This window comes from Ochotona princeps, chromosome 6, assembly GCF_030435755.1.
Source record: "Ochotona princeps isolate mOchPri1 chromosome 6, mOchPri1.hap1, whole genome shotgun sequence".
NCBI lineage: Eukaryota > Metazoa > Chordata > Mammalia > Lagomorpha > Ochotonidae > Ochotona > Ochotona princeps.
Window position 1 is genome coordinate 67,611,147 of NC_080837.1, and position 17,756 is coordinate 67,628,902.

The 17,756-nt window shown below is 38.4% G+C and overlaps 1 protein-coding gene across 2 annotated transcripts in view; it reads right to left on the reverse strand.

Moving 5' to 3' along the window:
- The window catches only part of MAP4K5 (mitogen-activated protein kinase kinase kinase kinase 5), a 107,145-nt gene that overhangs the window by 31,758 nt on the left and 57,631 nt on the right, over positions 1–17,756 (reverse strand). For both annotated transcript variants that reach the window (XM_058666402.1, XM_058666399.1), the window contains exons 12-16: positions 17,652–17,733; positions 16,656–16,772; positions 8,617–8,695; positions 1,703–1,761; positions 627–694 (exon numbers count right to left, since the gene is read on the reverse strand). In XM_058666402.1, coding sequence (XP_058522385.1) covers positions 627–694; positions 1,703–1,761; positions 8,617–8,695; positions 16,656–16,772; positions 17,652–17,733 — 405 coding nt within the window. The remainder of the gene's footprint in view (positions 1–626; positions 695–1,702; positions 1,762–8,616; positions 8,696–16,655; positions 16,773–17,651; positions 17,734–17,756) is intronic.

Sequence of the window (17,756 nt, forward strand, 5' to 3'; positions counted from 1 at the left end):
CATACACAGTGGTCACAGCTATGCAACTCTGCCACTGCAGCACAAAAGCAGCTATAAATACACAATTCATCATGGCTGCACCCTAACAAGCCTTCATTTTTGTATGTTGAGATAATTTCCATATATGACAAAAATAGTATTTAAACTTTTTTTCAACACTAAAAAGTCAAATTCACTATTCTTAGAGCATGGGGTATATCAAAACAAAGAAGGGGCTAGTTCTGGTCCTCCGGTCATACTTTGTGAACCCCAAATCTACAGCTTAAGGTTGGAACCCAGGAATCTGTATTTCCAGAGTTATTTGGGTTACTGCACAAACAGTCTAGCAATAACTCACTGAAGGCAGACAGAACTTCTCAAGAAAGACAGGTCTAGGATCCCCCTGTGTCCTAACTCTCCATGATTTCTTTTTTTTTTTTTTGGCCTGATGATTCAAATTTCACTGCATTACATCATTATGTTCATTTTTATTTTAAAAAAGCTGAATTCTTACTAAGCAACACATGATGCTATTCACACTGACAACACAGAACTATTTCAACTAAAAATTCAAATTCAAATAAAAAAATCCACCCAATACAGTCCCTATGCACAAATTAAAATAACTAAATCAGAAAACTACTTACTTTCCAGTATTTGCACCATCAACAAAAGGATTCCAATGTAATACAAAGTTTGGGTCTGATGACACTCCCTGTAAAGATTTTAAAAATGTGGTAAAATGTTACTTTCTAACAACAAAAAAACCAAAAGTTACTCCATACCAGACAGTAACTTCTATCTGCTCCAAGAAGAATATACCAGTGTAATTACTACTAACTATCTTGGTATTCAATCACTTTTTGAATATTCAGCTAGCTTTGCTTTGTCATTTGACCTATCTAGGTCAATGACTCATTACCAGTTGAGAAAAATTTTAGAAATTCCACAAACACACTAAATGTGGCTCCAAATGTGACAAGTTCTTTTGACTCATATACTAGCATTTTCCAAAGCAAAAGAGAAAAAATATCTTTGAGTTGGGTGTGTCACTAACCCTTTAAGCATGGAGAACTGAAGAGTTTATTATTAAATTTTATTTATTGATTGATATACTCCTTTTCCCTCTTGGCATGGAACCTGAAGATTTCTTAAATTCAGTGACATCTACAGTAAGAAGAGCACTGATTTTAAGTGTTAAGGAAGAAGAGATACATTAAACATAAGAAAAATATGCTAAAAGCCATGTTTTATTAACTAAAATTTAGAAATTAAAGATAACTTCTAGACTGATTCTATCTTTTTTTATTCTTTTCTTCTAAGAAAAGAAAGGGTAACAATTTCAAAACAAGTTCAATTTTATAAAAAGCTGTACTAACAAATACGAGACTTGAAAAATAGTAAGGCAAGGTAAGGATACAGAACATACTGCCCACCTTACAAAATTAGTAAGAGAAAAGGTCCTGCGACCTAAAGCTGGTTGTTTTCCCTTTGGTTAATAACTATGTGGCATTCAGACTCTAGAGACAAATGAATGGTTTACACAGCATGCTAGTTTGTATCCTAATCAAAATGTACCTAAACTAGAAACTATTTCAAACTGTGAGAAGTACATTATCAAAAGGGATACTTAACAGAATATATTAATTTGTTCTGTAGTCATAGCACACTTAAGTTTTTTCAAATTTTAATATGAATTTACTTAAAAATTCACAGTTCTTACCATTTCATCACGCGCTTCAGTTTCTTTTCTCAGAGGAGGCTCAAATTGTAATTTATCAACTGAAAGACACATAACAGACATTTATAAAATCAGTGTATTAAAGGTTCGGTATCTCAGGAATATAATCAGAAATTTCTATGCTGGTAAGGAGACAAACGATGTACAAGAGAAGAAAGAACCAAAAGTCTCTCTTTTTCTTTCTTTTTTTTTTTTTTTGATAACTACAATAGTATCCCTTTTTTATTTATCAAAAGAAAGTAATCTGACATCTTTCTATCATTTCTACTAAATTCTCTGTTGGAGCCAGAAAATTAAACAGCACCTTTTTTGCATAAAAGACATCTTAAAAAAATTCATCAGAAGTAGATGACTAGGGGAAAAATGCATTTAAAAAGCAATGTGACTTGAAATCACACTGTCCTTATCTTCAAAAACACAAAACCCACAGATTATCTACATAATTCAATCACATTAAGCAAAACCAGGTTATAAAATTTTCAATGAATAGCCCAGCACAATAACCTAGCAGCTAAATCCTTGCCTTGCATGCACCAGGATCCCATTTGGGCACCAATTCATCTCCCGGCTGCTCCACTTCCTGTCCAGCTTTCTGCTTGTGCCCGGGGAAAGCAATGGAGGATGGCCCAAAGTCTTGGGACCCTATGTCCAAGTAGGAGACCCAGAGGAGGTTCCTGGCTCCTGGTTTCAGATAAGCTTAGCTCTGGTGTGGCAGCCACTTGAGGAGTGAATCAGTCGATGGAAGCTCTTTCTATATCTCCTTCTCTCTGAATATCTGCCTTTCTAATAAAAATAAATTTTTAAAAGAAAATTGCAATTAAATAATTTCGAAGACATCTCATAAAATATAGTATGTACTTTAATTGTAATTAAGAATAATTTTTGAGACATAATTTTTTTATTGTCACAATTATAAAAACTGGCAAGCAGCACCAAGATGCTCTATAAAAGATATTCATATGGCTATAAATTACTGCTTTAATAGTAAGAATTTACTATGTACTAAAATTAGAGTCTTAAAGGTAAGGAGAGGTAAAGGAATGTTTTGGAATCCTCTAAAAGTTGTTAAGATTTTAGCCACAATTAAGTTTCAAGAATCAGAATTACTCTTCCAACTACTAATCAGAATTAATCTTCCAACAACTAAATCCATGTAACACAAGTGTGTGTGTGTGTGTGTGTGTGTATGTACAAACTATAGGAAGTAAGTGTTTGGAAGCAAAGGAACTGCAATCCTTGAGAGAAAAAGCATGTTAACATCTACATTCATTGCTGATTAGCTGCAGCTTGCAACAATGGCATCCCATATAGCAGAGCTGATTCAGGTACAGGCTGCTATGCTTCCATCCAGCTCCCTGCTAAGTCACCTGGGAATACAGCAGATGACGACCAAGTAGTTAGGCCCCTGCTACCCATGTGGCAAATCTAGATGGAGTTCTAGGTTCCCAGCTTTAACCTGGCCCAGTCATGGCCAATGTGGCTATTTGGGCAATGAACAAGCAGGTGGAAGGTTTCTGTCTCTCCCTTTCCGGCATTCTGCTTTGAAAATAAATTCAACAAATCTTTTAAAAGATACTGCCCTTGGCAGCCCTAGTCAGTCCTTGGTATGAGTTCAACACCTGAATAAAATTTGCTTAGAAATTAGCTAAAATTATGTAATTAAACCAAATGTTGTGCTTGAACTCAATTTTTTTCCTTGGCTGTCTCCCAACTATCTGTGGTGTCAATTCTGTGTAGTTCTTCCTAGGTAACTAGGCTATGAATTGAATTCAGATGACAAACAAAATTATAGAACTAGGCAATTTAGCTAGTGCACACATAGTTGGGTCAGACAGCAAGTACAGAAATCTGCCCTGCCTTTCAACAGGAAGGGAGGATAGACTAACACACAAATGCAAAATGAAAAAGAAACAATGTTCTTCCCAAAAATATTCCACATATGCAGAGTTTCATATAATAACCCCCTGAGTTCTACTGCTTTCTTACTGAGAAACCTCATGCTGTAAAATTATAGACTGTTATAAACTCTGCTGTAAGACATCACATTCATTAGAGTGAATCATTTTATTCTAGCCTGGAAGACGCAATTCACCAACACACAGAAGCAGTCTCAATTTTCAACCCAGATGCAAAGCTTCAAATAAAGACATTTCCAAACCCAACATTTCAAGTTTCCAAAGAAACACATTTCCGAGTCTGCTTCTACAGCATAAGGCTGATGTTCACCCTTTCATGGCTATTTTGCTCAAGGTCATCACATAAACATCACTGGAAAACCACTATGTCTAGCATCCCAGACCTCTTCTCTGGAGTCTGATGCCATGCTCTATGGTTGCTCTGGTGTGAGCTCTGCCACATCGGGCTACACATTTTTTCCCTGGCAAGTTTAGACTGAGTGTGGGCTCAGTTAAAAATAATTACATGCCTACCAAAAAGCATAACAACAGTGTCTATGAATGGAAGAATGGACAAACTGTGGTATGATCACGTGGTGAAATACATCACTACACATGGTGAGAGATCACAGCAGAGACCAGCCTGGTCTGAGTAGGCAACTCTTGGAGGGAAGAGTACTGGCTGTGAAGGAGTATGAGGGAGCCCTTGGAGATTCTGGCCATGTCCCATCTCCACTGCTGGGGTGGTAGTGAGTATATATAAATTTAAAATTAATTTAAATTCTTCATACATCTATTTACTATTTGAATTAATTGTAAATTATCAACTCAGTTTTAAACACTGAAAGAAAAACAAATTAGAGGGGCTGGTGCTCTGGCTCAACAGGCTGATCTCTCACTTACAAGTGTTGGCACCCCCATATGGGCAAGGGTCCATGGCCTGGCTGTCCCACTTCCCATCCAATTCCATGCTATGGCCTGGGAAAGCAGCGAAGGACAGTCCAGGAACTTGGAACCCTGCATCTGTGTAGGAGACCCATAAGACGTTTCTGGTTCCTGGCTTTGGATCAGTTCAGCTCCAACCACTGTGGCCACTAGGGGAGTGACCCAATGAATAGAAGATCTCTCCCTCTCTGCTCTCTGTTAATCTGTCTTTCCAATAAAAATAAACAACAAATTTAAAAAGAACTAATTAGGGATACATAAAGTCAATTAAACAAATAAAAGCAAAGCTCCAAAAATACTCCTAATACATTTCCAACAATATGTGTGAAAATTTGAAGACTAACGAATCATCAACAGATTGATCTTCAACTCTACAACTTCCTACACACAGCTCTCCCTCTAGGAAGGTCAGTGGCACATGTGGCACTCCTGGAGGAAACAAATTTTGAACCAATCTCTGAAAAATCCTATTTTGCTCTTGACTGAGAATCATATACATGGCAACTCTTCCAAAGTTTATTCATAAATTTAATGAGAGCTCAATAAAAACATAGTTTCTACTGCAATGAAAGCTGATTCTTCAGTTTATATGGAGGACAAAAACAACGTAGTATCATAATCAAATAGAACAGCAACAATGTTTGTATATTACACGTGTGTGTACATGCATGTGTGCATGTGTAGAAAGGAGCGGGGATCAGGAGAGCATCAGTCTTACAAGACTGTAACACACATTGTAAAAACATTATCAAAAGTATGCTACTGGCACATGAACAGACAGACAGGAAAGCACTGGAATGGAATTTTCAGAAATAGGCTTACTAGTCTATAATAAAAATGATACATGAAATCTGTGATTGGAAAATTAACTTTTTGATAAACCATGCTGAAATAAATAGGTAGCATCAAGAAAGAAAATAAAGTGAAATCCATACTTCATACTTTGTACCCAAATACTTCAAAGATTTAAGTATTTTTAAAAATGATATTGTAAGAACAGAAGAAACAGCAAAATCCTTGATAAATCTGATGTAACATTCAAGTTATCAGAGATAGAAAAGTTAGACTATATTGATGAACTACTATACAACTGCATAAAAAAAGAATACTGGTTTATAATGGAGTTGTCAATTTGATTGCCACTGTTCTGGTCAGTGTTTGAGGCTGAGTTCACCTCAGATTGTATAAGAAGGTAACAGACGAAGAGAGTAACCATTTAGGCATTAACAAAGATATTTTATCTTGAATGATTGGCTTAACCATGAAAAGCTCTAATCAGAATGACTAACAGGAGAACATTCTAACTTAATCACTGGGTTCCTAAAGTTGTATCCTGGAAGCTGGAAATATTTTGAGTTAAGAAAACTCAAACAAAATGCTCTTCTGAAATTATTCCAATTAGCTCAAATATATGATTTTACTTATGTTTTATTGGTCATTCATCTTAATTTGCTGTAAACTACTTGAAATCCCTTGAAGCAAAGTACGCATTTAGGTTAATAAGTTCATCCATACACAAAATTGCTTTCCAGTTGTTCTAAATTAATGGTGCTTGATCTGACGCTGTGGCATGGTGCCTTAAACCTCTCTGTGTGACACTGGCATCCCATGTCAGAGAAGTAGTGCGTTCCTGCTACTCTGTTTCTGATCCACCTTCCTTCTCTTGTGTTTGAAAGAGCAGAAGATGATGGCCCAAGCATTTGGGCATCTGCTGTCCACATGGGGGGTGAAGATGGAGTTCTGGGTTCCTGACTCTTGCCTGGTTCAGCCCTGGCCACTGGCCATCTGGGAAGAGCTTTCTTACTTTGTCACTTTGCCTTTCAAAAAAGGCCCATTTAAAAAATTTTATTTATTGAAAAAGCAGATTTAGAGAGAGAAGGAGAGAATGAGACAAAAAGATCTTTCACCCACTGTTCACTCCCCAAAGGCTGGAGCTGAGCCAATCTAAATCCAGGAGCCAGGAGCTTCTTCCAGGTCTCCCACATGGGTCTAGGGACACAGCTGAGCAGCTGGGACACCCGTGTGGGCTGTCAGCATTTGTAAGCAGAGGACTAGCCAGTTTAGCCATTGTGTCAGTCCCAAGAAATATTTTTTAAGATAATTTTGGTAAGCGGCAGACACTGATATAAATCAATGATTAGTAAATAAAAAATAAACATTAAATAAAATATAAATCTTCCCCTTCAAGCATTTTAGCAAAAGAAGATTCACAGTAGTGCTGATTTGAGTTACAAAAAAAATAACAGGGCCCAGAGGCATGGCCTAGTGGCTAAAGTCCTCGCCTTGAACGCCCCAGGATCCCATATGGGCGCCGGTTCTAATCCCAGCAGCTCCACTTCCCTTCCAGCTCCCTGCTTGTGGCCTGGGAAAGCAGTCGAGGACAGCCCAAGGCTTTGGGACCCTGCACCTGCATGGGAGACCTGGAGGAGCATCCAGGTTCCCGGCTCCAGATCAGCGCAGCACCGGCCGTTAGTCACTGGGGAGTAAATCAACGGACGGAAGATCTTCCTCTGTCTCTCCTTTCTGTATATCCGACTTTGTAATAAAAATGAATAAATCTTTAAAAAAAAAAATAACAAAAACACCTAAAATCAGTGTGGACATTTAGCCAACTAGGAAGCTGTCTGCATTCTGTACCAGAGTGCTTAGCTTGCACTCCTGCCTCCAGCTCCTGAATCCATGTTCCAGCTAATGCAGATACTGGGAGGCTTCAGTGAGGGGTCAAGTAACTGGGCTCCTGCTAACCACATGGGACTGGATTGCGTTTCTGGACCTTACATCAGTCCTGTCCCAACCTTTGTTACTGACATTAGAGAGGTAAGTCAGAAGTTGAGAGCTCTGGCTTAAATCAATTCTCAAAAATAATTGACAAAATCTGTAATAATTTATAAAAATTGAAAACAGGGAAAATGTGCAATAGGGAACTGCCTAAATATATCATTAATAAAAACACAATGCCATAAACATAACAGTTACAAAGACTAAGCTAATACATAGAAAGTTCTACATGGAGTAAATTTTTTAAAAAATATTTTTTTTATTAGAAAGTCAGATATACAGAGAGGAGGAGAGACAGAGAGGAAGATCTTCCATCCACTGATTCACTCCCCAAGCAGTCGCAATGGCTGGAGATGAGCCCATCTGAAGCCAGGAGCTCGGAATCTCTGCCAGGTCTCCCATGCAGGTGCAGGGTCCCAAGATTTTGGGCCATGCTCAACTGCTTTCCCAGGTCCCAAGCAGGGAGTTGGATGGGAAGCGGGGCCACCGGGATTAGAACTGGTGCCCATGTGGGATCTCGGTGCATGCTAGGCGAGGACTTTAACCCCTAGGATACCGCACAAGAACCCATGAAGTAAATTTTTAAGTATAAATTCATCCAGGTAAAAACATACATGCAAAAACATAAAAGAAATCTGGCAAAACATATCAAATATGGGCTGGATTTCGTCAAGGTGAAGATGTGTAAGCCAATTTTCTGTTTTTTCTTAGTGCAAACTGTCTGCAATGAGCACCATCAACTTCTTAGAAAATGAAAAGTATTCAAAAATTATAAATCGTGGGCTTTCTACCAAGAATAGAAAAGCAAATCTTATTAGAAGTATTATGCTTTTAAAGGATTAATTTTATTTTTATTTGAAAGAACTACAGAGAAGGAGAAACAGAGAGGTCTTCCACCTGCTGATCTACTTCCCAAATCACAACAATGGCTGGAGCCAGGCAGCTATGAAATCTAGGAGTCAGGAACTTCTTCCTGGCTTCCCAAGTGGGTGCAGGGACCCAAGAACTTGAGCCATCCTCCACTGCCTTCCCAGGCCACAAACAAGCAGCTGAATATGAAGTAAAGCAGCCGAGACACAAACTGGTGCCCATACAGGATGCCTGTAGTGCAGGCAAAGGCTTGGCCTACTACATGCCACAGCACCAGACTCTAGAAGTATTCTGATATATTAAAATACATTGCCTCAATCAGTATGAGATTTTATTACTCCATAAAAAGTATAAAACCGAGTTCCATCATCCAAAACCACCAATGGAAAATGTATAACAAACACATACAATTTACTTCTGAAGCTGTCCGTTCAGCTCTGGCATTCCTGTTTGTAGATCTAATTGTATGACGAATGACAGCATGGGGCTGTAAATACAAGCATAACACACACACTTAAAAACGTCAGTCAGTAAGTTATAAGATCAAATTTTTAAAAATTAAGCTATCATTTACTGACAAATATGATTATCTACTAAATTAAGTTTTAAGATAAATACCATAAATAGTAAGACACTTAAAATTAATCCATGCTTTTACTGTGTAAATTATGGAAGAGGTTCAACGAAGACATACTATCTAGTCCTCAAAGAGGTAAACTAGGTATGAGAAGACTTACAGATATTAAAAAAACAAAGGAAATGTTAAAGTGCCATTTATTAAATGGATAACTGAACTATTATCAAAGAGGAAGTAGAAAGGACTTTTCAGTGAGGAGTACAGAAGTTTGTCATGAAGGAGTTGTATTCTCATGTGGGTTGTAGAAGTCCAAGTAGGCATCAGAGATGTGGAAATGCAAGAGACAATGTTTATTTGAGTGCTGTGAAGAGTTTTAGGTACAGAGATGACGATGCAATATTGATTCTATTTCATTGTTACTGTCAACCTTATACTATGCTCAAAATTTACATTAAACTTTATCATAGGTGTGTATGGACAGGAAAATACCATAAAGTATTGTACTGCCTGTTTCCAGGCATTCCTGGTATCCCCACAGATAACAGGGACCCACTATCTTTGTTCACTGCTGAGACCAGTTTCAGACTTTTCATTTGGAGTACAACAGAAATCAGAATCTCACACACACACAGCTCTTTTGAAAGACGTAAAAATTTCTGCCAGTAGAGACTTCTTTTATTAGAGAGAGAGAGAGAGAGAGATGAAAACACTGACAGGCAGTCTAGAGTAAGCCAGATCATGTAACACTCTGCCAAACTAGAGCTTTCTATTTTACTTTTTTGGTGAAAAGAATTTTGTTGGAGAACGTATAGCAAGAGAGAGGGATCCCCAGGGTCAGCTTTGAGGTTACTCTGATTAGGTGTAAAATAGTAGAGAGGAGAAAAATACTGTATACAGGAGACTGAGTAAGAACACGGTGGTAAGCCAAGCAAGTTCACTACCTCCACCTTCTCACTACCTTTGCCTGCTCCTGTGAAACTAGGCCTTCAGCTTGACCTGTATCTATCAACTTTCTTGTTATTCACTCTCATTTACTGCTGGCTCAAAAATGCCTCACCTTCCCCCACCCTCCAAAAGGAAGTTAAGCTGCTGGGAACTGAACTGGCACTCCAATATGGGATGTCAACATTGTAAACTGCAACTTAAACTACTGCTCCATTAAAACAAACAAACAGGGCTGGGCATGGTAGCCTAGCAGCTAAAGTCCTCGCATGCACTGGGATCCCATACAGGTGCCGGTTCTAATCCTGGTAGCCCCACTTCCCATCCAGCTCCCTGCTTGTGGCCTGGGAAAGCAGTGGAGGACAGTCAAAGATTTGGGACCCTGCACCTGCATGGGAGACCCAGAAGAGGCTCCGAGCTCCTGGCTTAGGATCAGCATAGCTCTGGCCATTGCAGCCACTTGGGGAGTGAATCAATGCATGGTGAAAGATCTTCCTCTCTGTCTTTCCTCCTCTGTGTACATCTGACTTTCCAATAAAAAACAAAAAACAAATCATAAAAAAACAGGCAAAAACAACAAAACCCACCAGATTTTATCTATTTCAAAGGCAGAGTGTCATGTAAGAGAGCTGAATGGGATGCTGCACATACTGGCAAGCACAGGAACCAGGGCAGGGGGCGGGCCTGGTGGGGGTTATTGTGGGTCCCTCCAACTAGGCTGCAGCTCCCACTGGTTTTTGTGAGGGCCGGGTGTGTGCTGGGCAGAATTAGGCTGGACTGCAACATCCATTGGTTCCAGTGGAAGACAGGGCTGGAAACAGAACCGACCCAGCAATTGCAACCATCAGCTGATTGGGGTGATGGACTATACCAGGCCCTGTACTTGCAAGTACATACAAGAATCTGGTCTGGCAACCTCTTAACAGGAGGTCACATGCACAGAGCAGGGGGTAACCTCAGAATGGAGCAGGAGGGTAGGAGGAGGCTTGTATCCAAACCCTGAAGACTCCCAGCTCCTCACCAAGGACTATCAGTACGAGCACCAAGGACTATATCACAACTGCCAAGGAGACCACGGGGAATTGGAGTGCCTTCAAAGGCCGAGAACTCCGGGGTCATCCATTCCCGTTTGGATCTCCTGCATGGGATGGAAGAAGCCCAAATTCTTCCTCGCAGAATCTAATGTCATTGGAACAACAGCCAGGAGCCCTGAGTGGTCCTCAGAAACAAGAAATGTACACTTCCTCCAGGAATCGGGAGAGGAGCTTTCTCTGGTCCTTACTTAGTTCCAAGTTTGGATTCCTACCCTCTCTTGCACTTGACCATCAGGGTTGCTCCGAAGCCCTTCCCACCAAAAAAACAATTAGATTAGATAGAGAACAACAAGGAAAGCTTAGTACCAAACAGGAAACGGTCAGCCTGGACTCTCATATACCTTACTAAGATAAGTCACTCCTCACCAAGGTATTGAGGATTTCTCTGCACACCCCTCCTAAAACTGTTCTGCACCTCAACTATTGACATATGCCTTGTTAGAGTTATAAGCCAGTTTGGACTATCCTAAAATCCACCAAGTTCAATAAAAATTATGCTTCAACACTATAAACTACTAAATACAAAAATGAAAATAGACATGAGACAGCAGAATAGTACCCTATAGCCATTTTAAGATGTATAGCAGCCAGATGTGTATAAACTAAAATTGAAATGTCAATGAAATAATCACAGGATGTGGTTAAGAACTTGTATTTTCTAACATATTGGTCACTCAACACCATGTCAATTAACTCCATAAGGTTGTAACTGTTGTTGATGTTATGTTGTGGCTTATAATTGATTGGGATGATATTCTGCCAGCTCTGCCTTCAGACCAGAGATGGTCTCCCCAAGAAAATGTTGAAATTATCTGGACAATAAGATGCTGGACTCTATGCATGGTACATTCTTGCACAGAAAGAATCATGACTGGAATTGAACTGTAACACTACAACTAGGTGGAGGACTCCACCATGGGGGGAGGTTACGGGGAGGGGTTGGGGCAATCCCAGAGCCTATGAAATTGTGTCATAAAATAAAATGTAATTAAAAATATAAAAAAAATAAAAAGAATCTTGTCTGGGATCACCTCAGACAAAGTTTCTTTTGGGATCTCCCCAGTCGAACTGCCAGATTCAGAACCCTAACCATGAAGAGACGTGCAGGTTCCATGATCTGCCATTGAGTGCAAGTGCCAGAGCCAAGCCTCCTCAGAGGCTCAGATGGAGCAGTGGAGAGCATAACCAGCTGCACATGGATGATATGGCAGTCTATCAGAACATGCACAGGATACCTGGCACCACAACAGAGGACAGAACAAAGCAATCAACTACCCAGTCATATGTTGGCAGTGAAAAACTGGGCAAACCGAGACTCTAAGGTGGACTATGTCAATCAGTGGGTTCTGCAGCGATCTCATCGTACTTGGAGTGGCGAGATTGGCAGCAATTCAGAACTGATGAACTATCAAAACTACTTGAGCAAGACCCTTGGAGCATGCCCCAGATCAGGGACCTGGGATGGGTGGTAGTCTGGGCGGGGCTTCTCCCTTTATCTCCCCCTTTACCCCAGATACAGGGAAAAAAATGTGGAAATAATAGTCTTACCCACTTTCCTGTAGCCCTTGAATCTTTGTGCCCTAATTAACTATGTAAAGATTGTCAAAAATAAAGAAAAAAAAAAAAAGAAAAGAAAAGAAAAGAAAGGCACAGTGTCAGAGGGAAAGAAAGAGAAACAGATTTTCCAATCACAAATGGCCAGGATTGGTGCAGGCCGAAATCAGGAACCTGAAACGCATGGGTCTCCCAAATGGGTAGCCATAGCTCACCCAAACACTTGGTCTGTGTCTGGCTACTTCCCAAGGTGCATTATCAGGGAGCTGGATTGGAAATAAGAGTAGCTGGGACCTGAACTATCACTCACAAGGGATGCCAGTGTTATAGGCAGCAGCTGTAAGGTATCACTGACTCTGTACTGTAACACTGTAACACTTCCTTGAAACACTGGCCCCAAAGTCAATGATATTTTTTAAATGATATTTTTAAAATATTAAGTTCACTGATCCACTACTTCATCACTCTCCACAGGCCTCTTGCCTATCTTTACTTTTCTCTCAGAGTTTTAAATTGCTACTCCAAAGTTTGAAGCACTCTGTTGCTGACACTTTAAATTCCCTTTGCCCCGTTATCCAATACACTGGTGCAACAGAATGCCAACCCTGGACAGAATCAGCCTGCCTGATTACATGCCAGGTATCAGTCACTACATGCAGAGCAATTGCATGCAGAACATCCTGAGAATTCATTTCATTTTAGCATTCAGGCAATACTTCTCTAGTCATTCAACTCATCCACAGTTTTCAATCAGTTTCATATCTTTGTCACATTCTTCATCATCTACCCATTTTTCTTTCAGAAGATGACCTACCCACTCACTTCACAAACTAGAAATCACTAGCTACACTGTTACGGATGCTCCTTTCTCATGTAAGAGAAGTGTTACTTATCTAAGGTCTAATCCCTTATCACATTCTACACCCCATCCTTGGCTTTCCTCTCAGGGGCTCTGCATCAGCATTCAATCTGATTCAAACAACACACATAAAAACAAGGAAATAAATCCTGCTGCATTTTATTCTCCCCAGCTACTGTTCTTAAACAGTCTTTCACAATTCAATCTGATAAATGAACTACTGTACTTATTTTCACATTCCCTCACTATAAGCCTCCCTTCCATTACATGAAAATAATCCTTGTCAAAGTCATCAAATACTACTATCTAAATCCTAAAGGCTACATAACTTAGACTATATTCTCAACAAAACAAAACTCCCCTTCTTCCTTTTTATGTTTCTTCACCATCATTTGCTAGTTTCTTTTTGGCTTACCTGATACTTAAATTTTGGGAAATGTCTCAGGGTGCTATCTGAGATACTTGCATTTACCTCTTAAAGCATCAACTACATCTATATTCAGTGACTTAATTCTGTGTTTCTGGTCTAATTTTTTCCGCCTATGCCACAATCACTTCTTTCAGTAGGTAAATGAAATATTTCTTCTCAAATCTAATTTTTCCTCTAGTGCTCCTTTTAGTATACGGTTATCCATCTAGCTGCCCGTGTTCATTACACTGGTAAATTTTTTCCTTACTCCAACATCCTCATCCAATCACCAATTCTCTCCTAAAATTCTCAAGTTAATCTACTTTTTTTTAAGCCTTGTGGTACTCAGCACTAACTACAGGATCATTATCTTGGCTAAATTTGGGAGTGTGTTAACTGTTCAGCAATGCATTCACTAATCTGACAAGGTGGGGAGAGGGTGTGGAGAAGCGTATCAGATGTTACTCCCTTACCCTTTAATGGTTTCCCAATGCTTAAGTCTAAAGTTCAAAGTTTTAAACATTGTTTGAGAAAGCCAGGGTCTAGCTGTATCTCACCTTCCACCACTTCCTTCCCTGTTTTTTTGCTCTAGCCAGACTTTCCTTTAGTTCCTCCACTACACCTACGTTTTCTCCTCACCAGACTTCCAGATATGCTATTATTTCCACTGCTCAAAATACTTATTCCAGCTTTCTTCCTCTAATTCCAATGCATCCTTCTGGTTTTCAGCTTAAACATCACTTCGGAAGTGAGTCTTTTCCTAACCCTATAAAATTCCTTGATAGTATCCCATATTTTCCAATCCACAAGAACTTCTACACTTCTAAGTTATATACTAGTATTTTCCAATTTCCTTAGAGAGTTTTAACATGCATTCTGTCAAGGCAGGAGCAGTGCCAGTCTCACTCATCACTATTTTGCCCCTTAACTGCCTGGCACAAGGTTTTGCATATCAAGGATGGAAAGAACAGCAGTATTATTAAGAAGACAAAGAGAATTCAGAAAGTAGGGGAAATTCAGGAAGCACAACAAAAATGATGTGAGAATAGAAATGGTTTAGTTATCTATAACCAAGGGAAGACCAACTGGGAAAGGAAACAGTAACTAGTAGTGAATTTGTGTTGTAATTGTTTTAACAATGTTTGGATTTTAAGGGATTAAATATTATTTATTGGGGCCAGTGCAATGATACATGAGGCTAATCATCCACTTTGCAGTGCTGGCACCCCATATAGGCAGGGTTCATATCATGGCTGCTCCATTTCTGCTGCAGCTCCTTGCTTATGGACTTAAAGTAGCAGAGGATGGCCCAATAATTCTTTAAAAATATATTATTTATTAATCCCAAATTTAAAAATGTTTCAAATAGCAAAAAGATCTTTGTATAGCTGCTTTATCTGATATTTAACATCCACTGAATACAATACACACAAAGTATCCATTACAGAATTATGCTACGTACTAGGCAACAAGTAACAAAGATTAGCTATTACACATTGTCTAATGGCTATTGCTGTTAAATCCTTAAAGCATAAATGACGGTGTATTAACTAAGGGGATAGTCCCTGATTTAGCTTGCCCAGACCTAAACCCTGGTCCCACTACTCACTATTTATATGACAGTGGGAAAATGACTTTGACATTTTCTGTTCCCTGTTTCCTTGTTTTTAAAACAGGAACATATAAATAGTTGTACCTACCACAAATAACAGTTTGAATATCAGATGAAATAATCTGGCCTAATACTTGCCACATAGCAGGTATCAAGAGAGTGTTAGCAGTTAGTAAGATGTGTATAAGATAAAATTTAAAACTTAAGAACATTAAATAGAAATATAAATAATCAATAACATATAAGCTTTAGTTCTATAATAATGCCAGAAGTGAAGGCAGAGACATAAAAGTATAAATGAAATGAAAAACACAAATCCAGATAAATAGAAGCAAAAAAGAGTTATAAAAGAAAAAAAAATACAAGAGATACTGGTGAAAAAAAGTACAGCTGTGTTTTATATATGTAGTTAAAAACGGGTACCTGCTAATGAGCAGTAAATCCCTCATTTCTGATTAAAAAGTTATTTATACATAGTAAAAATAATTATGTAATACTTTCAGAGAAGGTATGTATAGTCATCAGTAGCCTTACAAGTAATTACTATGAACTAATAGTTGTGAAAAAGCATTGGAAAGGATAAAAATTTTCAATGGGAACTTCAATTTACTTTTAAATAATTATTTGTATTCTGTTAACCATCTACATACAGAGCTACAAAAATGGTAACTCATTGTACAGGCAGTCTCTTTTGTGAGGAAAATGCACATAATGCTGTGTTTTTCTCTTAGGCCAAATCAATGCTGTTAAAACCTTTATTTTCTTGGAAACAGAAGTCATTTATACATATGACTAGAAAGATCAGACCTTTTTCATCTCAGCTACGTCTTAAACAGTCTTAAACACTTTAGACAAACCGAACTAAGAAAAAGAGATCATATTAAGAAACTAATCCTAGTTTTAGATTAGGAAAAGTATTAATCAGTTACATTATAATAAAAATAGTATCAACTAGAAATTGCAGGTAGGCTAAGTATAATTTACGTAGCTAAATTGATCTTTGTAATAGTGATTGTGAAAACAAGCTCTGGGGCTGGCACTGAGCCATAGTTGGTAAAGCTGCTGCCTGCAATGCAGACAATCCATACAGGCAGTGGTTTGTGTCCCAATTGCTCATCTTTCAATCCAGCTCCCTGTTTATGGTCTGGGAAAAGAAGTGGAAGATGGCCCAGCTGTTTGAGCCCATGCTACCCACATGGGAGATCTGGATAAAGCTCTTGTCTTTGGCCTGGCTCAACTTTGGCAGTTGCAGCCATATGAGGGAATTAACCACTGGATCAAAGCTATCTTTCTTTCTGTAACTCTGATTTCAAATAAATAAATACATAAATAAATATTAAAATAAGTTCTACCACTGTATCAACAATTTTCAACTATAAAACTGCAAAACCCTTCCTTACCTCAAAGTCATCATCATCTCCTTCAGTATAATGTGCATGGTTGTCTGGATTGTTTACTTTGTCCAACAGTTCAACTGCTAGTGCCCTAGACAGACCTGGCTGTCCAACAAACGTGTGCTAGGTAAAAACAAAACAAAATAAAATTCATGAGTATGCTTTTATATCTCTGTGTTATCTAAAATGTTACATGCACCTGTCATTTGCTAACCAGAAAAGACAAGCCTATAAGATGCCACAATTTCAATTGAGGATATATTAGTAAAAACAAATCAGAGAACCTGTAACTATATATATTGTAAACTAAAGAGCCTTTTATAGGTTAAATTTAGAATATGAGTAATTTCTCTAAATATAGCTACATAAAGTTTTTGTTAATATAGATCGGAAACTCTATGTTGGGACTAACCAGACCACATTCACTACTCATATCATTATGTTGACATGCACATGAGTACTACAGTACAGTCCATTATCCCAACAAGAAAATGTATGTGGATTTTACATTTGTACCCATTTAATTTAGTAAAATCATGTTAATGTACCAAGTACACAATTATTATGACATTCTTAAAAAGCTTTCTTAGGCTGTTGTGATCATTTTATCTACCATAAAAATATTTTATACACATATAGCATTCTATAAATTTTCATCAGAAGCCAGGAAAAGCAATTAATTTTAAGTTACAGCAATATTTTCAAGAATCTCCCAGAAGGCAGGGTCAGCAAACTACAGCCCAAGGTTGTTACCCTGCTTCCTTTGGTAAATAAAATTTCACCGGGTATGAAAATTGTACCTTTTCATGTATAATGTCTATTGGTTTTTGTGCTACAAGGACAAAACTGAGTAGCTCTGACAGGGACTGTATGGCAACTCGTGTCAGGAGAAATCATTCATATTTTCATATGAACCAATTTAAAACACCTTTTCCTAGTGACATATCTAATTGTTTGCATGACTATAATCTCTTGATAACTTCTGTAATTTCAATGACTTACTGTTAGAAGTCTTTCAGCAGTTGGTCTTTTTTTGGGATTTTTGGTTAGTGCTATTTTGACAAAATTATGGAAAGTTGATGACCTTCAAATAAAAAGAGACAAGTA